At 41.9% G+C, this 27,810-nt stretch overlaps 1 protein-coding gene across 4 annotated transcripts in view; it reads right to left on the reverse strand.

The window, feature by feature from the left end:
* clcn3 (chloride channel 3) overlaps nucleotides 1-27,810 on the reverse strand; it is a 118,327-nt gene that overhangs the window by 36,068 nt on the left and 54,449 nt on the right. For all 4 annotated transcript variants that reach the window (XM_055632339.1, XM_055632341.1, XM_055632338.1 and 1 more), the window contains 2 exons: nucleotides 4,246-4,403; nucleotides 1,631-1,730 (listed from right to left, as the gene is read on the reverse strand). In XM_055632339.1, coding sequence (XP_055488314.1) covers nucleotides 1,631-1,730; nucleotides 4,246-4,403 — 258 coding nt within the window. The remainder of the gene's footprint in view (nucleotides 1-1,630; nucleotides 1,731-4,245; nucleotides 4,404-27,810) is intronic.

Consider the following 27,810-nt stretch of genomic DNA (forward strand, 5'->3'; position numbering starts at 1 on the left):
ATCAGGTATTCTGCATATCTGCACAACTATATCAAATCACTACAGCTCCACCACCAATTTTCTGACAAATGGTTGTCCGGCACCTCCTTTAATCTGGGCAAAATTACGAAATCCCCCCCGGAAACCCACCCGAAAATGTGGCGCCTAGGTGAGGCTGCCGATCTCGATCTCATCGGAACTTCTGTGGCCGATCGGCGGGTCAAATTTGACCCCTGCAGTCGGGACTCTGGAAAATTGGCCTGGCCGGAGCCAATAGACAATAGGTGCAGTAGTAGGCCATTCGGCCCTTCGAGCCAGTACCGCCATTCAATGTGATCATGGATCATCATCCCCAATCAGTATCCCGTTCCTGCCTTCTCCCCATATCCCCTGACTGCTATCTTTAAGAGCCCTATCTAGCTCTCTCTTGAAAGTATCCAGAGAACCGGCCTCCATTGCCCTCTGAGGCAGAGAATTCCACAGACTCACAACTCTCTGTGTGGAAAAAGTGTTTCCTCATCTCCGTTCTAAAAGGCTTACCCCTTATTCTTGAATTGTGGCCCCTGTTTCTGGACTCCCCCAACATCGAGAACATGTTTCCTGCCTCTAGCGTGTCCAAACCCTTAATAATCTTATATGTTTCAATAGGATCCCTTCTCATCCTGCTAAATTCCGGCAGATCCGTTCTCATAGTTGACTTCTGCGACTGATCGGCGGGTCTAATTTGCTCCCTGTGGCTGGGACTCTGGAACTCCGGCCCAGCCACTTCGGAGGCCGACTTTGCCGGCCGGTATCTCAGCCCCTTGGCGGCCTAGCCAAACCAGTCAGTACAATTTGACTTTTCTCAGAGGCCACGACCTCTGTTACTACGATCAGTGGCAAAATGGATAATCCAGCAAGGCTCTGGAACCAATGGTGCCAGAAAATCGGTGGTGGGCCTGTATTACATTATTAATGAGTCTGCTTCCGTCCATAAACAATAATTTGTATTTCTAGATCTGCTTTAATGTCATGGTTTATCAGCAGTATTTATCAGCAGTATTAAAAAAAAACTCACTTAAAAACATAAAGGAAAGAAGCTCTTAAATTCTGACTCTCTGACCTAGTATTAGCCATCTGCCATAACATTTTCTTAGATGGTTTGGAGATGATGGGTGTTTATGAAGGAAATTCTGGAGCTGAGTCCAGACACCTAGAGGAAAAGCCACCAAGGGATGGCAGTGGAAAACAGTAATGATTAAAATGGAATAGTGCAGATGTCTCAGTGGGATGGAGGGCAAGAAGAAATAAGTAGGGGTGAGATCACAGAGACATGTTGAAAACACCAATAAGTATTGTAAACCTATAATCGTATTTAACAAAGAACAATGTAAATTGTAAGGTGATAGCTGCTCTTACGACAAAGGCAATTGAGAATAAGTTTATGAAGGGCAAACTGGGTCTTCATAACTCCTGTAAAGTTGATCAGAAATCAATATCCAATCCAGATATTAGGACTCAGGACTTAAACCTGCTATCTTTCCCAAAGAGTTCCAAATTTCTTCATATTAATGTTTATCAAGAATGAGTTCACAGAACTAAACATTTCTCATTCAACGATCTCTGTCAGATATATTTACAATCGATAATGACGTCGCATCCATCCCTTTACCTGATGCCAGACCAGTCAGAGTTACAACCAGCCATCCAGACCAAGCATCATATAAGCTTTTTACGAACTCCCATACAGAATCTTTCTTCCTGCTAGTAATCTGCAACAAAAGAGTATTGAATTATAAACTACATTCAAAACTAATTGTCCAGCAGTACTCAACTTTCCTGCTTAGACATCAAAAATAATGTTTATGAAATATTTTCCTGAACTTTTCACCATGCACACTGTAAATTTAAAATAAATACAGAAACCAATGTTGCACTGATAAGAAAAACTAGTAATTGGTTCCTAATCCTCTGCCTCAGCAATGGACTCAATAAATAAGCTTTGTCAGTCTTTGACAAAAGAGCAACCTTCTACACTGTTGTAATGATTATCTGAGCTATAAATATTTTATTGCAATCATATCATCTCGCATTTTTCCCAACACAATTTGAATCGTTTCTTAAATGCAGTTAATTATTGTTAACCTAATGATAAACTGACTTTATAAATGTGATTGCAATGGAATGGACGAGGGAATGCTGAGTAATACAAGGTGCTGCAGTAACTCAGCTGGTCAGGCAGCATCATCTGTAGAGGATAATGGTGACATTTTGTGTCGGGTCTGAAGATGGGTCCTGATTTGAAATGGTGCATCCACAGATGGCGCCTGACACGGTCATTATAGTGCAAGCTCAGTTAAATAATAAGCAGCTAGAGGAGGTAGTTGAGGCAGGTACTAGCATAACATTTTCAGAGACAATCGTACAGGTCCATGGATAGGACAGGGTTAGATGGTTATGGCCAAGTGCAGGCAGGTGGGACTAGTGTAGATGGGACATGTTGGTTGGTGTGGGCAAGTTGGGCCGAAGGGCCTGTTTCCACGTTTTATGACTTTTTGTCTCTAATAATGACTTCCGCTCACCTGTGACCTGGCATGCATTTCTGAGAAAGGCTCAAAGTACCAGCTGGATTGCAAGCTCAAAATGAGAGGGTTTAAGCTAGTCTGGCAGTGGGTGGTAAACTGAGATAAACTTGAAAGGTGCCAGAGAAATGGGGAACCAGACATATTGTACCATTATTTAACAAAACTGTTCTGTCAGCTTAATCTTGGTGGAAGGTAAGAAAATCTAAGGGACTGTTCTAATCATCATCTCTGAGGATGCAGATTAACCAACGACAGCATGGATTGGATGATGACATTGAAGCAAAAAAACACAGGTGCAAAAGTCCAAAATAAAAACAGAAAACCCCAGAAAAACTCAACGTCAAGCAGTACCTGTGCAGAGAGGAAATGAGGCAAACTTTCAGCTGTGATTTTCTATCATTCTTTTAGCAGCCCTAGATATTCCATCAACATTGGCTCTATCTTTTTATCAACAGAAGCTGCCTGATCTGCTGAGCATTTCTATTTTTGTTAAGAGAAAGTTGTATAGAACAAAATTGATTTGAATTTTTAAAGTGGCAACAAGGATGGTAGACATGGATTTCTACCAAGGCGCCATGAGAAAGATTGATCAGTGAAATTTAAGCTGCCATGATGTTCTGCAGGCTCAGTCGGAGGTGTCACGATGTTTGTGATATTCATTAATGGATTGCACCAAAATGTTAGAGGTATTTTTAAGAAGTCAGCAGCTGATAAGAAAAAAGTCTTGTGGTGATAGTGGGGGCAAAAAAGGTTTTAAAAGAAAGTAAGTTATTTTCAGACACGAACAACAGTGCAGTTAGCAAAAAAAGTGGGTCCCCTTCAAGACCATTGGAAGGTTTGAGTTATAGAGAGAGAATAGATAGGCTAGCAGTACTTTCCCTGGAGCAACGAAGGCCACGGGGTGACCCTATACTGGTTTATAAAATAAGTGGCACAGATAAGATGGATTGTCACAATCTTTTCCCCCTTCGAGTATGGTAGTCTAAGTGTAGAAACATAGGTTTAGGGTCGAAGGGTAAAGATTTAAAGGGGTCCAGACGGAGGGGGTGAATAGGTGGAACAAGCTGAAAGAGAAAGCGCTAAATGCAGATCCAATTACAATGTTTAAAAGACATTTGAACAGGTTTATGGATAGGAAAAGCTCAGTGGGATGTGGGCCAAATGCAGGCAAATGAGACAAGCTCAGGAATGTAACTTGGTCAGCATGGACCGAAAGGCCAGTTTTCATGCGATACAATTCTATAGCTCTGGTGGACAGTATTCATTGGGAAAGGCAGTATGATCCTGTGAGGAAAAAATCCTGCCTCACTAATTAGAGTTTTTTTGTGGAGGTAACTCAGACAATTGATGAAGGCAGGGCAGTAGATGTTGTCTATGTCGACTTTAAGATATTTGATGAGGTCCTGCATGGTAGGCTGGTCTAGAAAGTTTAGGCAACAAGGGACCTGAGATGCTTGCTAATTAGAACTAAGAATATCTTTGGTCTTCTCTCCACTATCTGCCCTGCTGAATATTTTCAGCATCTTCTGATCTCCTCTAAATGAGCTCCTGCACGTTGTGATCGACACCACTGACGGTGATCTCAAAACTTAAAAGACAACAGAAATAGTAGTTATTAAAATAAATATATTTAGATTCACCACTTTTCTGAATTGTTCATCTCTCCACCAATATTCAATGTGAAATTACTTGTCCCACTCACCTTTCTGTGCCTTTCTCGGTCTTTACACTTCTCCCGCACCCAGTCAATGGTGTGGAAATCATCATAAGTTCCAACGCCAGGTATTGGTTCGTCCAAAAGGTCCAATAAATGCGTTGTGCTGTTTATACCACCCCCATTCGTCATTGTATAGTTGGCTCCTTTAAGAAGAAAATTCATAATAATTTCATTCACAGCAATAAACTATTTGAGTGATTTTCTTTTTTTTTTAATTGACATTGATCCTGAAAACAATCAGACATTATGCTATAATTAGATTCCAATTATATAAATTCACATATATTTTAATCCAAATTGCAATGACAACATTCCATTAATTCCTCCTCCAGACACCTCTCAATTTACAGGCAGTGCATCATCCACTGTGAAGACACAGTGCTGGTGTAGCTCATCAGGTCAGGCAGCACCTCAGGAGAACATGGATAGGCGGCATTTTGGGTCGACACCCTTCCTAGGAGTCTGAAGAAAGGTCCCGACTTGAAACGTCACCCGAGTCCATCTATCTTTGACTTCACCATGTGCCAACTGACAGAATCAATAGGCACAAGGAATCTATTTTAATGCTGTATTGAAGACAATACACAATGCTAGAAACGAATTCCAAGCATTTATTTCGTTTTTAACAAAGCAAATCCTTCAATCTTATTTAAAATACAAAAATAATTCCCAACAAAAATTGTGATGTAATATTCTGAAGATGGTTGTGTGGACTAGACTACAACACGAACCAGTAACATACTGAAAATATACAACCATGACGCACTGGCATCTAAAAGTAAAGAAATAGTGTTACAGTTACAGATAAAGCGCAGATAAAAGAAGTGTAAGGGCTGCAATGAGATTGGTTGAAATTTCTTGCAGCCTTGGGCAGAGCATTTTCCAAATTAAGCTGTGATACATCTCGGTGGGATTCTTTCTACGATTGAGTTGAGTTGAGTTGAGTTTTGTTTATTGTCATGTATAGTGAGAAGCTTTTGTTGCGTGCTGACTAGTCAACAGAAAGACTACACATGATTAGAATCTAGCCATCCACAGCATCCACACGATGCATGATAAAGGGAATAACGTGAATAAAATTTAGTGCAAGATAAAGTCCAGTGAAGATCGATAGTCCTAGGATCTCCAACGGGGTAGATAGTAGCTCAGGACTGCTCTCTAGTTATTGGTAGAATGGTTCAGTTACTTGATAACAGCTGGGAAGAAACTGTCCCTGAATCAGGAAGTGTGTGTTTTCATACTTCTATACCTGTTGCCTGATGGAAGAGGGGATTAGTGATTTGTCCTTGATTATGCTGGTGGCATTGCCGAGGCAGTGTGAGTTATAAACGGAATCAATGGAAGGGAGGCCGGTTTATGTGATGGTCTGTGCTGCATCCACAATTCTCTGCAATTTCTTGCAATCTTGGATGCTGCTGTTCCAAAACCATGCAATGATGAATCCTGATGCATCTGTCAAAGTTGGCAAGAACCGCTGGATACATGCTGAACTTCTTTAGTCTCTTGAGAAATTAATTATGGTCTGCTTTCTTGGTGACAGCTACATTGGCCGATTGGTAAAAGCGAACATTGGTTCATGTTCATAATTTTTCAACAGCTCTATTCCTTTTGTACTACTATACCCTTTTAACACGGTTTGAATTCTGATGAGCAATCCTAAATGAGTGATTGTTTGACAATATGAATCCTGACACAAAGATTTAAACAAAATTCTGAAGGACATTAACAGACTGCGACTGCTTCCATTAGTAACATGACACCCATATTTTCTGAAGGAACATTAACTTCACAAAGAAGACATGAATGAAAAAGAAATATTTGATATCAAGATCTTCAGCCTTTAGGAATATTTGTCTAAATCTGCTTTTGTATACTTTCAGATAAATCATCGACTGCCATAACTGGAAACTTTCTTCAATCCTGAACCTCCTTCAGACCGATTGTCGTGGGGAGGAAGGGGGAGAAACGGGAAGCGAGAAAAAAACCTGGACAAATTGGGACCAGCACCAGATGACCAGGAGGTTTCCTGATAGGTCGATTGTTGGCTAGAAACGGTGTGATCTCAAGAGGGATACATTGTTCTCAAGAGTGTGATCTCAAGAGGGATACATCCTGGCGGTCACGATGGCGCAGCGGTAGAGTTGCTGCCTTACACCGAATGCAGTGCCGGAGACCACGGGTGCTGTCTGTACGGAGTTTGTACGTTCTCCCCGTGACCTGCTTAGGTTTTTTCATTTCACTGCACATCTCGTATGTGTATGTGACGAATAAACTTGACTCGACTTGTTATGAACTGTGGAACTGGCTATATAATTTTTAGTGGAGTTTGGGGGGGGGGGGGGGGCGGATGGAGTCAAGGGATAGGTGGTGTATGTAGAATTTATTTAAAATTAGAGACTAGTAGGCCTTGGTTGACTAGGTGATGGCAGAAAAGTAGGCCTTGGCGGACCGAGATAAAGTGTTCAGTGAAATGGTCGCCGAGTCTACGCTTTGTCTCATCAATGTACAGCAGCCCACATTGGGAACACCAAACACAGTAGTGAGGTTAGAGGAGGTGCATGTGAACCTCTGTTTAACCCGTTCTGCAGTTAGCAATTATATATCTGTTTGGGATCACACCGCCTCGAGCCAACAATCAGCATATCAGGGCAAAAAAATCACCTGTGTCATTTTCTCAAGTCTTGTTGCAAAATACAGCTTCAAAATTGAAAAGTGTTTCATTAATTGGTGTACTGTTTGATTAAAATGTTTACTCTAATGCAATCAGGGAAAAAAATGCACTGCATTCTTTAATCTAACATTTTAATAAAACAGTTCACCAATTCAGGAACCACTTTTCAATTTTGAAGCTGTATTTTGCAACAAGACTTGAGAAAATGACACGCTTTAAATTTCCTAATTTAGCACGCTTGAATGCTTAAATTCCTTTCCAGCTATTGAAAGGATGGCATGTAACATAGGCAAGAACATTATCATTTTGTTATGGGAATCAAAGTTTGAAATGAACTATTATGGTATGACTGCAAGAAAAATAAATGTTGGTTACATGTTGAAAAGAAAGAATGGATTCTGAACAGATTATTGTTACAATTTATATTGTAATTAAATGAATTAGCTATATCAATATCAAACAAAACTAAAATGGGATTAACTAAATTTACTGCGTGGATATATTAGCAAGTCTAGGATGAACATTTCTGCTATCGGCCAGCTTGGACAGCTGCATTGGATTTTTAATCAATGGGAATGTGATTGGAATAAATGTTTTAATAAAATTTCCACAGCCTTGTAAATTTTCAGAAAGAGAAAGAAATACAATCAATAAAGTAGATTACTTGGAGCCAAACTCCAGTTTATGCAAAGAGATTAATTTTGCAGCACAACAAATACAATTGTTTGAGATTGTTTCAGAAAATTGAACAGGCTGCTACAGTTTGTGCTGACCTTATTCCAAAATCTGATGTAATCTCTGTGCTGGGAAACTGCTCATCTAGTTATGGTCTAAACTCGTGACTGACTGCAGGGTAATATGATTAATCATGAAACCAGTCTCGATTTCAGTAGAATTTATGAACAGGGGATATCAGATCTGTCTATTTTTCACATCTTCTTGTTATCAGACTTGACAAGAGTATATTTACTATGCATCTCCAGTCATAGAAACATAGAAAATAGGTGCAGGAGGAGGCCATTCGGGCCCTTCGAACCAGCACCACCATTCATTGTGATCATGGCTGATCGTCCCCTATCAATAACCCGTGCCTGCCTTCACCCCATATCCCTTGACACCACTAGCCCCTAGAGCTCTATCTAACTCTCTCTTAAATCCATCCATTGACTTGGCCTCCACTGCCCTCTGTGGCAGGGAATTCCATAAATTTGCAACTCTCTGGGTGAAAAAGTATTTTCTCACCTCAGTCTTAAATGACCTCCCCTTTATTCTAAGACTGTAGCCCCTGGTTCTGGACTCGCCCCACATTGGGAACATTTTTCCTGCATCTAGCTTGTCCAGTCCTTTTATAATTTTATACGTTTCTATAATATTCCTCCTCATCCTTCTAAACTCCAGTGAATACAAGCCCAGTCTTTTCAATCTTTCCACATTAGACAGTCCCGCCATCCCAGGGATCAATCTCGCGAACCTATGCTGCACTGCCTCAATCACAAGGATGTCTGTCCTTCCTCAAATTAGGAGACCAAAACTGTACACAATATTCCAGATGTGGTCTCACCAGAGCCCTATACAACTGCAGAAGAACCTCTTTACTCCTATACTGAACCTCTTGTTATGAAGGCTGATCATCCATCCTCGTTATGAAGGCCGATCATATCCTCTCTGCACCCTTTCCAGCTTGACAACATTTTCCCCCGATAGCTTAGTGCCCAAAACTGAACACAATACTCTAAATGTGGCCTCACCAATGTCTTATGTAACTGCAACAAGACCTCCCAACGTCTACACTCAAGTAGTTAGATACAGCTCTAGGGGCTAGTGGAATCAAGGGAGATGGGGAGAAAGCAGGCACGTGTTATTGATTGGGGACAATCAGCCATGATCACAATGAATGGCGGTGCTGGCTCGAAGGGCCGAATGGCCTCCTCCTGCATCTATTTTCTATGTTTCTATATTACTCTGACTGATGAAGGCTTAAGTCCCAAAAGCCTTTTTGTGAAGCCACTTTCAAGGAACTATGTACCTGGACGTTAACATCTTAAATGACCAGTCCTGGTCCCAGCACATAGATGTAATCACAAAGATTTTCTATTTTCTATTGTTTTCCCGTAGATTTTACACAGATTCATCATGTCAGTGAATACTCTAAAATACTGCTGATGTACTGTAGAAAGAAACCAGACTGATTTCCGCATAGCCTGGTACGGCAATTCCAAAGCATAGAAATGCAAGAAGCTGCAAAAAGTTCTGGACTCAGCCTGGTCCATCAAGGACACACCCCTCCCCACCATCGAAAGCATCTACACGATGTACTGCCTCAAGTGGTGGCATGTATCATCAAGAATCCCCACCATACGAGCTAGTTTCACTTCTCATTGTTACCGTCGAGCAAGAGGCACAGAAGCCTGAAGTTGCACATCTCCAGATTGAGGAACTCCCAATTTCCTGCAATGATCAGGTAGCAATGTTACAAAATTTTGAGATTTAAAAAATCAAGTCTGCAATTTATCCCATCAGATAAAGCATAACAATAAGTTTAATTTGACACCTAATTCACTTTCATATCTCAAGTAATAAAAAAGTTATGGCCATTTTCATACTCGGAAATTAGCATCTTGTTCCCTATTGATTTTCTATGGACATAATAAAAAAACTGTGATCGAGGACAGTCAAAAGCCCATAACCTTCTTAAAAATTAAGAGAACTGAATGAAATTTTCAGTTATCATAGATTGAACCATTCTGAAACAAATATAAAATAATCTTACTTGGAGGACCTGAAATTAAAGCATATAATTAGTTAGTTACCCAATTGTAGCTAATTTCAAACTTCAATTACTAGATCTAAACATCTATCCATTTTTTAATAAATGATTAACATTTTTAAATAGCCCAAGTGTTCAAATAATATTCACAAATACTTCACAATAAAACATGATTTTTAAATCTCATTTACATCAATTTATAGACCAAATGGAAGGAATTTAGTGTTCAATTGCTGTAAATTAAAGTCAATTAAAATCGGCTTTCTAGTGGGTTCCTGTGAACGCGCTGGTTTAGATTAGAACGTTCACATTGCAGTGGGTTTGTGCCCTCAAATGCCCAGAAAAATACTGCGGGATATAAAAAGCCCAAAATGAACTATTCGCTATAGAAAACTTTATATACAGGGTTCTTAAGAAGCCCCTTTTAATGTAAAAATAAGGTACATACCTTTAATTGTTTGCTTTATAAAACCCTGGGGCTGCGAGAGGTCACGGGTTTAGAGAGTGATTTTTAAACTACTATAACTATTATACAAGGCCATAAAAACTAATAATACCTTTTGCGACGGGGTCTTTCAGCGATTTTCTGTTAATGATTTACTAGGCTGAACATTTTCGATTGCAACAGCCTAGTAAAAATCGCGTTTTAAACCCACCCCCTCTAAACAGCGCCAAAATCACACACACGGGGTGGGGGCAGATTCTCATCGACGATTCAGGTAGGTTTTGTAACATACCTAGATCAGGTACTTGAACAAAGCCATACACCCCTAATCCTACAACATTTGTACTACTATCTTGTTATGGTTTTTGTTTTAATTGTCTTGTAGAATTTGTGCATAACTGATGTATAATTTATGTATATTTCATGTTTCTATGTTATCCATATTTATGTGCCTGTGATGCTGCTGCAAGTTTTTCATGGTACTGTGCTTGTGGAGATGACAACAAACTTGACTAGACGAGAGGAGTTTTGACAACTCAGAGACAAAACTCCTCCAGTCAAGTCAAGTTCTACCATAACCAATTTTATTCTCCACACATTCCCCTTCTCCTTCAATTCCCCCTGGATTCTAAAACCCACCTATAATTGGGGCATTTCAATTTAAATTACCAACCCACACATTTTTGGGACATGGGAGGAAACCAAAACACCTATGAGAAACTCACTCAATCAAAGGGAGAATGTGCAGGTTCCACACATTCAGCACCCAAAATCGTGATATGATACGATGAAACTTTATTAATTCCAGGAGGGAAATTGAACTGCCAAAAGTCATAAAACACAAGATCCATGAAACATGAAAGTGATGAGTAGAAAGGATTGGGGATGTGCAAAGATTGGGGTGGAAGGAGGGGAGTCAGTCTACCCCAATGACAGAAGAGAGAGGAGTTGTACAGTTTGATAGCCACAGGGAAAAAATGATCTCCTATGGCATTCTGTACCACATCTTGGTGGAACCAGTCTGTTGCTAAAGGTACTCTTCAGGTTGACCAGAGTATCATGTGATCAGGTTGAGCAGTGTGATTGATATATGATTGCTCTTCTAGCTGTGCAACTGTGCTGTCTTTATGGTTCAGTGCTGTCCTGATTTCCATCCTATGCACTGCAGCATGGAATTAGAGAACGTCAGATGCCAGCTCAGCACACAGTCCTGAAGATTGTAGGTTTGCAATATACAGGCACATCTTAGTCCTGCAACATACCTCATGTAGGAGGAATTCAAACACAGCAGAAATACAACCATGTTCAAACCTGAACTGAACAAACCAGGCTATATAGGCTAGACACAAAGTGCAGGAGTAACTCAGCAGGTCAGGCAGCATCTCTGGTGAAAAAGGATGGGTGAGATTTCGAGTCAGAACTCTTCAGACTGAAAGTAGGAAGGGGGGGAAACTTGAGGTAGGAAAAGGCCAGAACAAATCAGGGTCAGCAACAGATGATCAAGGAAGGGTAGAGCCCATAATGGCCCATTATAGGCTAGCTCTTTTTTTAACCTTGGCTCGTAGGAACTTGAGGGGTGACCTTTTGGAAGTTTATAAAATGATGACGAGAATAGATAAACAAAAAAACTGGAGAAACTCAGCAGGTGCGGCAGCATCTATGGAGCGAAGGAAATAGGCGACGTTTCGGGTCGAGACCCTTCTTCAGACTGATGTGGGGGTGGGGGTGGGGTGGGAAGAAGAAAGAGGCGGAGACAGTGGACAGTGGGAGAGCTGGGAAGGGGAGGGGAAAGAGGGAGAAAGCAGGGACTACCTGAAATTGGAGAAGTCAATGTTCATACCCCTGGGGTGTAAACTACCCAAGCAAAATATGAGGTGCTGCTCTTCCAATTTTTGATGGGCCTCACTCTGGCCATGGAGGAGGCCCAGGACAGAAAGGTCGGATTCGAAATGGGATGGGGAGTTGAGGTGCTGAGCCACGGGGAAATCAGGTTGGTTATTGCGAATCGAGCAGAGGTGTTGGGAAAAGCGATCGCCAAGCCTACGCTTGGTCTCACCGATGTAAAGCAGCTGGCACCTAGAGCAGCGGATGCAATAGATGAGGTTGGAGGAGGTGCAGGTGAACCCCTGCCGCACCTGGAAAGATTGCTTGGGTCCTTGGATGGAGTCAAGGGGGGAGGTAAAGCGACAAGTGTGGCATTTCCTGTGGTTGCAAGGGAAAGTGCCAGGAGAGGGGGTGGTTTGGGTGGGAAGGGACGAATTGACCAGGGAGTTACGGAGGGAGCGGTCTCTGCGGAAAGCCAAAACGGGAGGTGTGAAGATGTGACCAGTGGTGGGATCCCGTTGGAGGTGGCGAAAATGTCGGAGGATTATCTGTTGTATGTGACGGCTGGTAGGGTGGAAGGTCAGGTCAAGGGGGATTCTGCCCTTGTTACGAGTGGGGGGATGGGGAGTAAGAGCAGAGGTACGGGGTATAGAAGAGGCCCTGGTGAAAGCCTCATCTATAGTAGAAGAGGGGAACCCCCGTTCCCTAAAGGATGAGGACATCTCCGATGAGCTGGTGTGGAAAACCTCATTCTGGGTACAGATGCGGCGTAGAAGGAGGAATTGGGAGTAGGGGATGGAGTCCTTACAGGAAGCAGGGTGGGAAGAAGTGTAGTCCAGATAGCCATGGGAGTCAGTGGGTTTATAGTGGATGTCGGTCAGTAGTCTGTCATCTGCGGTGGAGATAGTGAGGTCTAGAAACGGTAGGGAGATGTGTATTTGAGTGCCGGCTGGAAGTTAGTGGTGAAATGGATGAAGTCTGTGAGTTGTGTATGGGTGCAGGAGGTAGCACCAATGCAGTCGTCGATGTAGCGGAGGTAGCGTTCGGAGATAGGGCTACGGTACGCCTTGAACAAGGATTGTTCGACGTACCCTACAAAGAGGCAGGCATAGCTTGGGCCCATGCGCGTGCACATAGCTACGCCTTAGATTTCCTTCGCTCCATAGATGCTGCCACACCCGCTGAGTTTCTCCAGCTTTTTTGTCTACCTACGATTTTCCAGCATCTGCAGTTTCTTCTTAAACAAGAGTATAGATAAGGTAAATAGCCACAGTTTGATTCCTTTGGTGGGGGGTTTAAAGATAGGGAGGGTATAGATTTATGGTGAGAGGGGAAAAATTTAAAAGGGACCTGAAGGGCAATGTTTTCATACAAAATGTGGTGCATATATGGAATAAGCTTGCCAGTGGAAGTAGTGGAGCGTACAATCACAACATTCAATAAATATTTGGACAGTCTAGTACATAGGAAAGGCTTGGAGGTATATGGGTCTAACAGAAGCAAGTGCGATAAGCTCGATTAGGTCGACATGGATGAGTTGTTTCCATGCTGTATACCTCTGTGACTCTAAAGGGAATATCTTTGATGGGTTGGAGGGCAGGAACTATATGGCTCAAAAGGTGGTGGGTGTGGGCCGAAAAGATGCTGAAAGCTTGTTAATCTCAGCTCTAGTCCAGATGAAGTGTAAACAAACAGAAGAGGAATGAGCGCAGGGGAGAGAGAAAAAAAATCAATCCTGGAACTGAGAAATATTAATATTAAGGGACCTTCATTTGAAGCAAGAATGGAAAAAGCTTCAAAGCACCAATCCTAGAAATATGCCTCTCTTCACTTTTTGTGAAACGTAGAGAGGAACTGTACTCAGGATTGCCTTCAGTATGATTATGATCACCAGTGTTATATTAAAATGGAGCAAATCACTAGGTTTTAAGGGCTTGTTGGTCACACTTAGCAATTGCAGTGTCCTGATACTTATTTTGAAGGCTAGACGCAAAGTGCCTGAGTAACTCAGCGGGTCAAGCAGCATCTCTGGAGAAAAGGATGCGTGATGTTTCGGGTCTTATTTCTGAAGAAGGGTCCTGACCTGAAACATCACTGATCATTTTTCTCCTGAGATACTGCCTGACTCGTTTAGTTACTCCAGCACTTTGTGTCTACCATCAGTATAAACCAGCATATGAAGTTCCTTTCTACACTAGTTGTTTTGTGGAGAGCTAACGAAAAGTCAGCGCTGCTAGAAACTTTAAATAAATCAAATGTCTATTGCTGAAAATCAGCTTCTGCAGACTTTTATCTTTTTGTTATTACTGTACATTGCATTCTAGAAACAATGAAAGCTTTAAGAGATAGGGTTAAATGAACAAACAACACATTTCTGTGCCAATATTCTCACAAGAAAATGGCATCCCCAAGTCCGAAAATCACATGGCTATGTAATTAGCTTAATTCTTTAAATATTTGCAAGTGTGTATTTTTCAGACAAATAATTGATGTTAATTGCATCTTGGCGCATTCCTTCAATTCAATATGATGAGGTACCCATGGTGTTGATTCCTACTTAATCACACGTTGAACCCAAGCCAATTGCATGTAATGATGCATTAAATGTACCCAAGAATTTCATCTTCATTGAAAAGCAAAAGTCTTCAGATACAATGAATCTAAAATTAATAATGGAAAATGCTGGAAATAGTCAGGAGGTCAGGTAACATCTGAAGGCTTATTAATTGCAGTTAATCTGTTTGGAGGAAGAGTGTGTGTACAGATAATGAATGAGAATGGGAGGAGAACTTTATTTTAATTCAGTAGTTAATTCAGGGTAAAATAAGAGAGACCTTGGGGGACAAGTACGCAGCTCCCTGAAAATGGCCACACAGGTCGGCGGGGTGATGTAGATGATCTTGATTTGTCACATTGCCTTCCTCAATTGGTGTATTGCACACAGGAGTTGAGAGTTCATGTAACAATCCGAACATGACGTTGGTGAGACCACAATTGGAGTATTGTGCAGTGCTGGTCACCTAACTAAAGGCAGGATGTATTAGTCCGGAAATGGTGAAGAAAAGATTCACCGTGAATGGAGGGCTTGAGTTATAAGGAGAGAATGGATAGACTTGGCCTTTTGCCCTGGAGCATGGGCTGAGGATTGATCTTATGCAGATGTAATTCAGGGAATGTTAAGTCTTTTTCTAGTATGGAATCTAAAATTAGAGGCCATAGATTTAAAGTGGGAGAGAAAAGATTTAAAGGGCTACCTAAGGGCGAGTTTTCACCTGACTGATGGATATGTGAAAAAGCTGCCAGAGGAAGTGGTTGTGGCAGGTACAATTACAACGTTTAAAATACATTTAGACAGGTATACATACAATGGAAAAGTTTAGCGGGATATGGGCCAAATACAGGCAAATGGGACTGGCTCAGGAAGGCATTGGCATATTGGGCTGTCTGCCCGTTTCCATGCTATACAGTATAACTATGGTGACACATATCCCTTGATCTCCCCATATCCCTTGATTCCGTTAGGAGCTGAATCTACCTCTCTCTTGAAATTCAGTGAATCGGCCTTCACTGCCTTCTGTGGCAGAGAATACCACAGATTCACAACTCTCTGGGTGAAGAAAGTTTGTCCTCATCTCAGTCCTAAATGACCTACCCCTTATTCTTAAACTGTGACCCCTGGTTCTGGTCTCCCCCAACATCGGGAACATTTTTCCTGCATCTAGCCTGTCCAATCCCTTAAGAATTGTATATGTTCCTATAAGATTCCCTCTCATCCTTCTAAATTCCAGTGAATACAAGCCCAATCGACCCATTCTTTCATCATATGTCAGTTCCACCATCCCGGGAATTAACCTGGTGAACCTACGCTGCACTCCCTCAATAGCTAGAATGTCCTTCCTCCAATTAGGAGACCAAAACTGCACACAATACTCCAGGTGCAGTCTCACCAGGGCCTTGTACAACTGCAGTAGTTGCTCCTATACTCAAATCCCTAGGTACCTGGATGTACGTGAGGAGGGGAAGGTATAGAAGTATTACATCTTTCTGCGGTTGCCGGGTAAAGTACACGGGCGGGGGGGGGGGTAGTTTGGGTGGGAAGAGAAGGGTGAACCGAGGAGCGGCGGAGGGAGCAGTACCTTCACACCCAAAAATTCACTCATGCCTTCCCACCCAAAAACCACCCCCTCCACAACTTCTTGGTTTGCTCATCCCTTCCCACCCAAAACCGTTCCCTCCATAACTCTGACTCTGAAATCCAAACAAAATAATAATGCAGAGAAAATAAACGGTTGAACTAACCAGCTAGACCAGAAGAAGCTGTTCCTGAACCTGGCGTTTATAACTTTCAGACTTCGACATTCTATTCTCCATAACGGGAGTGAAATGAGAGCATGGCTAAGGGCCTTGGTGATACGAGCTGCCTTTTTGAGGCAGTGTCTGATATAGATCCCTTTGATGATGAGGAGATCATGTGCGACAGTGACAACACTGCAACAAACTAGAATGGAGATGATTGATCACACCTATTAGGCATTCAAGATTGCCAAGCTAATGTGTACACTGCAGATTGATTTTGTGTAAATAACATCCACAACTGCCGTCAACTTCGTTTATCTGCAGAAAACACCAGGCTCTTATGAAGAGAAATCGCTGTATTTTGTTTCTCCTGCTTTCTGTGTAGACTCTATCTTCTGAATAAACTGACTATTTGGTTTTCAGTAGATTGATGAGAGTCATATCCTGACTCAGACTGATGAAGGAAATCTGACCTCATCCAAGTCTGCCTGATAGTTTTCTGAAAGATGCTATTTAGAATCGCATTGTGCAGCATTGAAACAGGTCCTTCAACCACCACTGTGTTGATGCCAACCATCTATTTATACTTAGTACATCAATCCCGCACCTACATCAATTCTATGTAGCCTTTGCTGATGCAAGTACCTGTCTGAATACCCCTTAAATGGCGTCACTGTTCCTGCCTCCACCACCTCCTCTAGCAGCTCAATCCAGATATCAACTACTTTGTGCAAAATATACGCTATAAATCCTTTTTAAACCTCCTCCCTCACACCTATGATTTTAGACCTCTACCACGGGAAACAGATTCAGCCTGTCTGTGCCTCTCGTAATTTTATATACCTCTATCATGTCACCTCCACAGAAAATGGACCCAGGCTATCCAATTTCTCCTTACAACTCAACTCCTCTGATCAAGGCAAATATCATTGTGAATCTTTGAGTTTTAGTTTAGTTTTAGAGATAGTGTGGAAACAGGCCCTCCGGCCCACCGGGTCCGCGTCGACCAGCGATCCCCGCACATTAACACTATCTTACACACACTAAAGACAACTTACAATTATACCAAGTCAATTAACCTACAAACTGGTACGTCTTTGGAGTGTGGAAGCAAACCGGAGATCCCGGAGAAAACCCACGCAGGCCACAGGGAGAACGTACAAACTCCGTACAGACGAGCACCCGTAGTCAGGATGGAACCCGGGTCCCTAGCGCTGTAAGGCAGCAGCTCTACCGTTGCGCCACTGTGCCGCCCTTGGAGACAGGAGGAACTATAGATGCTGATTTACCAAAAAGGACACAAAGTGCCAGAGTAACTCAGCGTATCAGGCAGCATTGTCCAGAGATGTTGCCCGACCCGTTGAGTTACTCCAGCACTTTGTGTCATCACTGTGAATCTTTTCTGCAACTTCTGGAGCTTACTCACACCTTTTCCGTGGCGTGGCGTAGAACTGCACACAATACTCGTTGAGTGACGTAGCCAATATATTCTACAACTGTAACATGACATCTCAAATCCTGCCTGTACCTTCTAAACCATTCTGTCTGCCAGTAATGCTATTTTCAGGGAACTATGTAATTGTACCTATTGGTCTCTCTGTTTAACACCCATCTCCTGGGCCCTGCCATTCACTGTATATATCCTCACAGCTTTAATTTCTCAAAATGCACTTTGTATTATTGCGTGACTGCTAACTTGTTTTCTGGCATGTGTTGTCTGTCACCATTCTATTTATTCAGTCAACAGCAAGTGACAGCTGAAGTAAATATTAGTCTAGGTGTGCCTTTAATGATTTATAAACCATTTTTCTTTCAGCTTTATAAATTAGTAATTGAGCTGGTGTGTAGGTTAATTTGCCTCTGTAAAATGGCGCTAGTGTGTAGGGAGTGGATACAATACGATACAACTTTATTCATCCCCAGAGGGAAATTGGTCTGCCAACAGTCTCAACACACAAGGTACACAAAAAACTTGAAATTAAAAGTGAAAACATAAAGAAAAAGACAAGCGACTGTTGTCTGGCTGCCGTGTGCACAGCGCTGCACCAGAACAAATGAACAAACAAACAAATGACAGACTTATCCCCTGGGCAGAGGGTTCTAAACGAGAGGTGCAATGGTAACAGAGAACAAGTGTGAATTAGTTATCAATGTTTGGCAAGGACTCAGAAGGGCCTGTAATCATGCCGTATTTCTAAACGAAACTACTCACATTTCTTGATGCATGTGTAGATGTCCTTATGGAGGTGAATAAGACCATCAGAGGAATACATAGGTTAAATGCAGAGAGTCTTTTACCCAAATTAGGGGAAGTACCAGATGGCATAGGTTTAAGTTGAGGGTGTAAAGATTTAATAGGAACCTGAGGGATAACTTTTTTTACACAAAGGGTGGTGGGTGGATGGAACGAGCTGCTGGAGGAGGTAATTGAGGTGGGTTCCATCACAAAATGTAAAAAACATTTGAACAGCTACATGAATAGGATAAGTTTAGAGGGATATGGGCACAGGCACAGGCAGGTGGGACTAATTCAGATGCAGCACGTTGGTCGGTGTGGTCAAGTTGGGACGAAGGCCCTATTTCCACATTGTAGAACGCTATGAGATGATGTGGCTTCACATTATGGAAAATTGTAATATGGATCCCTGACTTGGAAATGCAAACACTACTACCCCTCCCACCCACACATTTAGTAGGGGTCACCTGTCTTCTTGAACACCCAGGTTGAACTGTTCCATGACAAACTCTTGCCCAACACCAGTGATACCAAGGAACTAATAGCTGACTTCAGAAAGGGGAAGTCGTTAGACTACAGCATTGTCCAGAGATGTTGCCTGACCCGTTGAGTTACTCCAGCACTTTGTGTCATCATTGTGAATCTTTTCTGCACCTTCTGAATTTATTTGATAGATTTAGTGTGATAGTTTCCAGTCTTTGCATTTAATCAGTTTCTGGATCAATCCAGAGAAATCACTTATGTTCTCTGTTTTCTAGTAGTGAAAAGGATTTGCTCACTACAATGCATCACAGGATTTCAAGAAATGTGAATGCACTGTGGTTCCTGTTCTGTAGGATACAGTTGATTATGAAGCATTATTTAAGAAGAGGTTTTCTCGGGGCATCTTAAGGCTTTTTACATTGATTTCTCAAATACATTTCTGTTATTACCCTTAGTTTGGGGTCAGGGTGATGGAAAAATACAGTGGATTGGACAGTAGTGGGAGATGTCCACACATTGTATGCTCAGATGATAATGCCGTCAAACAGGAGTCTGAGTTGGGGGTGTTACCATCAGGTCTTGCACTTGTCTCTCTAATGAAACATTATCTGATCATACCTAATTCCAATCATTTTGTAAGAAGCGAAACTCTGTCAGAGTTAGCTTTCTCTGCTCTCTCTTTGCCAGCCGCACCTTTCGGGAGATGAATAGCCAGGAGGGAACTTCTAACATGCATATGATAACAATAGGGGTGGTAATTTCGAAGTCTAGACGACGAATTACAGGAATTAAATAGCATAATAATATCTATATACACAGACAAGTCTCAGGGTTGTCAAGATAGTTATTTTGAGGCTTTGCAATGAAGTGGTTCAATCATAAATTATTGCTTTTGATTCTGATAAATTGCGCACAGAAAAATACATATTTTACAGAAATGAAGGAATCATCAAGTATGAAGAGAATAATCTGTTTGGAAAGATTTAAGAGACCTAAGCTTTATGGTCAGCAAAGAAGACAGTTAAAGTGGGGAAAGACATGAAGGTAAAATAAATAAAATAGTAGGGTTGAAATAAATGCCATATTGAAAAACCCCCAGCATTTATTCTTAAACTGAGTGGGCTGCCTCTCATTTCAAAGATTAGTTAAAAGGAAAATACAGTTATGTGGGTCAAGAGTCACACATACAGATTGAGGAACAGTGGCAGATTTACTTCCCTTGACCTCTCAAGGAGGTGACGTTGGAGCTCGTGAAGAGCATTAGGGTGAATAAATCCACAAGACATGATGGGATCTATTTCAGGTTATTAAGAGAGGCAAGAGCTACGACTGCAAGAGCCTTGATGAAGATCATGTTTATTTTAGCCAGAGGATGGTGGGTGTCTGGAACATGCCGCCGGGGGGGAGAGGGGGGGGGGGGGGGGGGGGGGGGGGGGGGGTGGAAAGCAAAATACAATAGTGGTATTTAAGAGGTTTTTAGATATTAGATTAGATTAGATTCCTTTATTGTCATTCAGACCTTTCGGTCTGAACGAAAATTTCGTTTCCCTGCAGTCATACATATAATAAAAAATGACAAAAACACACAATCAACACAAATTTAACATCCACCACAGTGAGTTCACCAAACACCTCCTCACTGTGGTGGAAGGCAAAATCTTAAAGTCTCTGTCTCTTCCCTCTTTGTTCTCCCTCTGCGCCGAGGCGATCCAGCTCCAGATGTTGTGACCCCACCAGGTGATGGGGTCTATGCACATAGATATCAAAGGAATGGAGGGATATTCATCACAAGCATACAGCAGAGATTAATTTATCTTGGCATCATGTTCCACATGAACATTGAGGGCCTGTTCCTGTGCTGTCTTGCTCTATGTTCTTTGTACATGTGTCTTTAAAAATGACAATCACTAGAAAATCACTATTAATGATGTTCAGTTCCACATGTATTTAACTATATGAATGCAAACTCCCATTTGCCCTGGTTGGGTTAAAACCTTCTCCATGAAACTTTCTCCATGAAACCATTGGTCTAGGCCTGTAGAATACTAATTTTGTAATATCATAAATATAATCTTATTTGCATATCAAATAAAGCCAAATTAACAGTATTAATGCACATTAAATTAAAATAGATACCAGAAAATTTAAAACAAAATGTTTCCCCAATATAGTAAATATCCGGCTGCAGCCTAGTAGCATGCAACTGACTGAATGTAGAAACCTAAAATTTAAGGCTACAGTAGTGCTGGAGTAACTCAGCGGGTCAGACAGCATCACCGGAGAAGATGGATAGATGGTGTTTCAAGTCAAGACACTTCTTCAGTCCCAACCCAAAAGGTCACCTATCCTGCCTGACCTGCTGAGTTTCTCCAGCACTTTGCGTCTTGTTTTTGTAAACCAGCATTTCCTTGTTCCTGCATTCAGGGCTAATTGCATATATCCTTCAAAGAGATGGCACAAGTAGAATGAAGTGTACAATCCAAAATGTTTTGTTTTTGTGTGCTCATAATGTGAAGTAACTATTGCTGCAAGGCCTACGTTTATTGTCCATTTCCAATCAGCAGTTAAACTGAGCTCATATTACTCGATGCCTGACCATTTCAGTGATCGATTAAGAATCAATGTCGAAGCACTGCTCCAATTATTTCTATGTTCACCGATAACACTACCGTGTAGTGGCCACATCACCAGCAGTGATGAGTCAGCATACAGGAGACAGACTGGTTGATTAGCTCAATGCCAACAAGACCTTGCAACTGGTTGGTGACTTCAGAAAGGTGAAGTGGGGAGATCACATACCAGAATTAGTTAGCAGCTTCAAATTCCTGGACGTTAACATCTCAAATAATCCCCACAGCACCTTCCTGAGGTCATCTGTTGCCGGCCCTGATTTGTTCTCGCCTTTTCTCGACTTCTATCTTCCAGTCTGAAGAAGGGTTCCAACCCAAAATGTCACATTCCTTTTCTCCAGAGATGCTGGCTGACCCACTGAGTTACTCCAGTGTTTTGTCCATCTTCAATGTAATCACAAAGGTGCATATCAGCACCGCTACTTCCCCAGATGTTTAAAGAGATTCAGCATGTCACCAAATACACAAATAAAGTTAAGGAAATACAGAGTAGAAATTATCTTGACTGGTTACACCATAGCCTGGTACAGCCATTCTAACGCACAGGAGTATAAAAAGCTGCAGAGTGGTGTCTGTGTTCTCCACAGATATTGCCTGACCTGTTGAGCTACTCCAGCACTTTGTGTCTTATTTTGTAAACCAGCAATTGCAGTTCCTAGCTTCTACAGGGGAAGGCCTGGCATGTGATAGCTGGAGCCAAAGGAGTGGGGGAGAGGAGAAATGGATGCAAGTCCAGTTGGGGCACAAGAATAAGAGGACGGAAAAAAGAGGAAACAAAGGTTGTTTGTAGGCTGGATCCTTAAAATTGTAGAATTCAATCCTTATCTCACATCTTTTAGAGAGGTATATGGATAGGAAAGGTTTAGAGGCACATGGGCAGAATGCAAACAGGTGGGATGAGTGTAGATGGGGCATGTTGGTCAGTGTGGGCATATTTCCACGCTGTATGACTCTATGACTATGTGCTGTGAGGCTGCCGTATGCAAGCTTTTCATTGTACCTGTGTAAGAAGGAACTGCAGATGTTGGTTTAAAATGAAGATTGACGCAAAAAGCTGGAGTAACTCAGCAGGACAAGCAGCATCTCTGGAGAGAAGGAATGGAGAGATGCTGCCTGTCCCGCTGAGTTACCCCAGCTTTTTATGTCTATTTTCATTGTACCTGTACTTCAACGTACTTGTGCATACTCATGGGCGGAAATCCAAGGGGGGGGGGGGGGGGGGGGGCATGCGTTCCCCATGTTTTGAGAGGTGAGGGAACAATCCCCCCCATGCTATTCCTTCCCTGCTTCTTCTCCCCCGGTCAGGCAGTCAAACTGCTGTGTCGAGGCGATTGAGGCTATCGATGTTGAAGCCCCCGCCAGACGATGGTAGATCCCGTAACCGATTTTAAGTCGCGCCAGGCGATGAAAGGCCCCGCGAACGGGCCGATTCAAGCCACAAATCGGAAGAAGCTGCTGTAGTTGCTGGAGCTCCCAAAAGTTGGTGACTCACCAGGGACCTACGAGCCCCCGACGTTACCGTCCACAAGGCCTGCAGCCGAAGCCTCCGAAGTCACGTTGCAGCCGCAATGCCACACAGCCTCCGAAGTCAGCCAGCTCCGTGATGGTAAGTGCACAGGCTCTGCGACCCAAGCCCTCAAGGTTGATTCCAGTTGGAGGCTGCTAGCTCCTAGATGTTAGGTCTCAGCGCAAATATATGTCTATTTTCATTTACACCACTTTTGGCCATCTTTCACTGTCCATCAAGTCTTCCCCAGGCCCCAGGATCTTTATAGTAAGAAGCGTGTAAGGTGTGTGTGTGTGTGTGTGTGTGTGTGAAGGGGGGGGGGGGGGGGGGGGGGGGGGGGGGGAGGAAATAAAATTGCTAGTTGTCATGCACACTTGTCACCGAGCCACCAGGATATTGTGTCCCCCCCCGTCCCCTGTCCCCTGGTTACTGGGATACTTTGATCCAGGAGCAGACAAGCCTCTCTTGTTGGTTAATAATTTGATTTTGGTTAGTGGTCAAGGGGACAGAAATGTGAATCAATCACTCAGATGCAAAGAAATGTGGTGGTATCAAGTAAATACAGTCAGAAAGATAGGTATCCATTTACCATGTCTTGGAGGCTGCTTCGCCAGTTCAATATCTGGTTTAAGCTTATCTCCCTACAGTTAAAATTGAACGTGCCTAGAGGGATAGGATTCCACTCTTGCAGTCCATGTAGGAACTAGGCACAAGGCCCTTTTGAGAGGCTGGGATCCAATGCGATAAGCACAACTTCAAAAGATAACAACCACTGGATTAAAACCTCTGGAAAAAATGTTAAGTATGTTAAAGGCACTTTATTGTGGCTGGAGAAAGAAACTGAATTAAGTTAAGAAAAACGGAAAATTAAAATACAATTGCAACTGTGGAGATGTCATCGCATGGTGATCCACGTTGAGGACTAAATGCTCCCGAACAATTTTTCAGATGAAAGATTAATAAGCTGAAATATTAAGATAGCTAGGAACTGTAGATGCTGGTTTACCACAGAAAGACACAAAGTGCTGGAGTAACTCAGCAGGTCAGACAGCAATCCTGGAAAACATGGATAGGTGGCATTTCAGTTCAGGATCCGCTTTCAAACTTAAGTTCGGGTCAGAATATGGTTGTGGAGCCAGAGAGCAGCAGGAATCACAGGGAAACTACAGATCCATCTCAAGAAGGATCCTAACCTATCCATGTTCTCCAGGATGCTGCCTGGCCCGCTGAGTTACTCCAGTATTTTGTGTCTTTCCAAACCAAAATATTAATTCTGATTCTGTGCATAGATGTTACCTGATCCCCTGAGTATCTCCAGCATTTTCTGTTTTGTTCCGATGTTATGAAAGGAAAAATATAATTTAAAAAAGCAGGGAGATGAGTACTGGGAAGAATTTGTGCAATTTATGTTTTTTTTGTGTTGTCTCAGAGTCTATTTTCCTGTGATGCTGCTACATGCAAGATTTTATCATAGAAGTAGTTCTGTTATAATGTGATATCCAAGAATATATTGTTTCCTAAGAAACCTTTTGTTATATGAAATCACATTTTTAAAACAACTGTGTCGCTGGTGCAAAGGAGATTTAGGGCAAGAGTTCAGATTGGCAATAACAGAGTTTTCAATGATAAACCTAAACTTCTATTATTATAAGCTGTTGAAAAGATTTTTATTACTGCAAGCTAAAAATACTATAAGATCATGTGTTCTATTGTTACACAAGTGTCAATAGAAGCGACTACTTGTCAATTTCAATGACCACCCGCAGCTAAAATAGCTGCTGTGTTTTTAAGAGACAATGGTGTCTGGTTACTGCAGGGAAGTTACATGGAAACAGTGACAGCTTTTTTTCTGCTTACCAATTTCCAAAGTTGCGTTTAAGTGGTTCTCTAATTCGTAATCAAAATTGTGTTATAGTCATAGAGCGATACAGCGTTACAGGGTGGAAACACGCCCTTCGGCCAAACATGCCCACGCTGGCCAACATGTCCCAACTACACTAGTCCCACCTGCCTTTGTTTGATCCATATCACTCCAAACCTGTCCTATCCATGTACTTGTCTAACTGTTTCTTAAACGTTGGAATAATCCCAGCCTCAACTACCTCCTCTGGCAGCTTGGTCCATACACACACCACCCTTTGTGTGAAAATGTTACCCCTCAGATACCTATTAAATTACCAAGTCTGTTTATCATCTACACTTGTGATAATACAGAATATAGTTCTCAGCATTATGGTGCATAAGTTCCATTGCCAAGTCTAATGTCGGCAATGGGCTTTAGGTGAATCCCACACCAACTGTCGGGCCTCAGTCTCTTCTATTGCCCAAACGAGGCCACATGCAAATTGGAATAACAGACCCTCATATTCCGCTTCCACCCAAAACCTAATTGCATGAACATTGAATTCTCTAATTTCAGGTAAATCCCTCCTGCCCGTAATCGCTTATCTACCCAGCTTTCCACAATTACTCCCATCCCCTCTTTCATCTACTCAATCCATTTGTCACCATTATCCCTGTACTCCCATTTTTGTTTCTTCCCTGCCCCGTTCTACTGCACCTACCATCCTATCCTTTTGTTCTACCTTTCACTCCTTTGACTTTTCCACTGATCACTTTCAGCCTTGGTTATCATCTTCACCCTTCTCTCCCCCAAATGACTCACCTGCTAATTAATCCCTCTTTGCCTGAATCCATGGAGCACTTGAGAAGACACAAAGTGCTGGAGTAACTCAGTGGGTCAGGCAATATCTCCCAAGCTCTCCAGAGATGCTGCCTGACCTTCCAAGTTACTCAAGCACTTTGTGTCTTCTTTTGGAAATCAGCATCTGCAGTTCCTTGTTTCCATCTAGTACTTACAAGTTCTTGCCCTTCCCCTCTCCTCTTTCTACCAGCTTGCTTCATTCCTCTCCATCAATCTGAAGAAGGGTCTTGGCTGGAAAAGTCATCTGTCTATTTTTCTCCAAAGATGCTGCCTGACCCACTGAGTTCCACCAGCAGCGTGTTTTTTATTGCTCAAGATTCCAGCATGTTCAGTCTTTTGTGTCTCTTTGTTTTTAGTAAAAGCCATCAAATTAATCAAAGTTTAATATCTCCACATACCATAAGCACAGCAAGGTTTCAGTACAGTACAAATTATGAAATGTGGGATATGTATATCTATTAACTTCAACTGACTACTGTAGTTTTTGATTATCCACACATCTATAAGATTCACAATGCTGTAATTAGTCCTCAAGTGTGGTGAAGTTAAAAATCAATAGAAGAGCATTTCAACAATCTAAACAAAAGGTGGAAACACCACTGCACTTTGAAGGACTGGTTTATGTTATATATCGTGCATTCAGAAAGTATTCAGATCCCCTCACCCTTTCCACATTTTGTTACGTTACAGCCGTATTCTAAAATGGATTAAATTCATTTTTTTATCATCAATCTACGCACAATACCCCATCCATAATAAAAAAGAGAAAACAGGTGCTTAGAAGTGTTTGCAAAGTATTAAAAAGAAATTACTGAAATATCACATTTACATAAGTATTCAGACCCTTTACAGTACTTTGTTGAGGCACCTTTGGCAGCGATTACAGTCTCAAGTCTTCTTGGGTTTAACACTACAAGCTTGGCACGCTTGTATTTGGGTAATTTCTCCCATTCGTCTCTGCAGATCCTCTCAACCTCTGTCAGGTTGGATGGAGAACGTCGTTGCACAGCTATTTTCAGGTCGCTCTAGAGATGTTCAATCGGGTTCAAGTCGGGGATCTGGCTGGGCCACTCAAGGACATTCATAGACTTGTCATGAAGCCACTCCTGCGATGTCTTGGCTGTGTCATTAGGGTCATTGTCCTGTTAGAAGGTGAACGCTACCAATGTTAGACTTTATTCATTTGTCCCGTTCCTCCCATCGGTTGATGGCTTTTACCACATTAATCGCCAGAAGATCTATTTTATTTAAATGGAAAGATTCCAACCATCCAAAATTTATTCAACACTTTCATACAACATAAATTGCTCCCTCTCTAACCATTATAAAAACTATTTTACCTCTATATGGTGGAACGGACTTGACGACAAACAGACTTAAATTGTTGAAATTCTCACTTTAGATTCTGTTTTGCTTTGCTTTGTTTTTATTTATTTTATTTTTATTTTATTTTTTTTTCCTTTATTTTTTTTTCTTTAGTTTAGGGGGGTTATGTTTTTTCCTTTTATCCTCTTTTTTTGTCTTTTTATCTGCGTTTTTTTCTCTCTATATAAACGTTTTCTTTTAAACATTTAACTATATTTACATAGAGCCCAGGAGGTCTATATTCAATGTGTATTTTGACACTGGACTCATATTAGGTTATACCTGTTATTAATGTAATCCTAATCCCTATGAATCAATATCATTGTTATGTTTATCATTATTCTTTTTGCTCTGTTTTTTATGTTTTGTTTTTGTTTTTTGGAAAAAAAACAATAAAAAGATTTTAAAAGAAAGAAAGAAGGTGAACCTCCACCCCAGTCTGAAGTCCAGAACGCTCTGGAGCAGGTTTTCATCAAGGATCTCTCTGTACTTTGCTCCGTTCATCTTTCCCTCGATCCTGACTAGTCTCCCAGTTCCCGCCGTTGAAAAACATCCCCACAGCATGATGCTGCCACCACCATGCTTCACTGGCATTCAGGCCAAAGTTTCCAATCTTGGTTTC

Source organism: Leucoraja erinacea, chromosome 3 (genome assembly GCF_028641065.1).
Source record: "Leucoraja erinacea ecotype New England chromosome 3, Leri_hhj_1, whole genome shotgun sequence".
In the NCBI taxonomy this organism is placed as follows: domain Eukaryota; kingdom Metazoa; phylum Chordata; class Chondrichthyes; order Rajiformes; family Rajidae; genus Leucoraja; species Leucoraja erinaceus.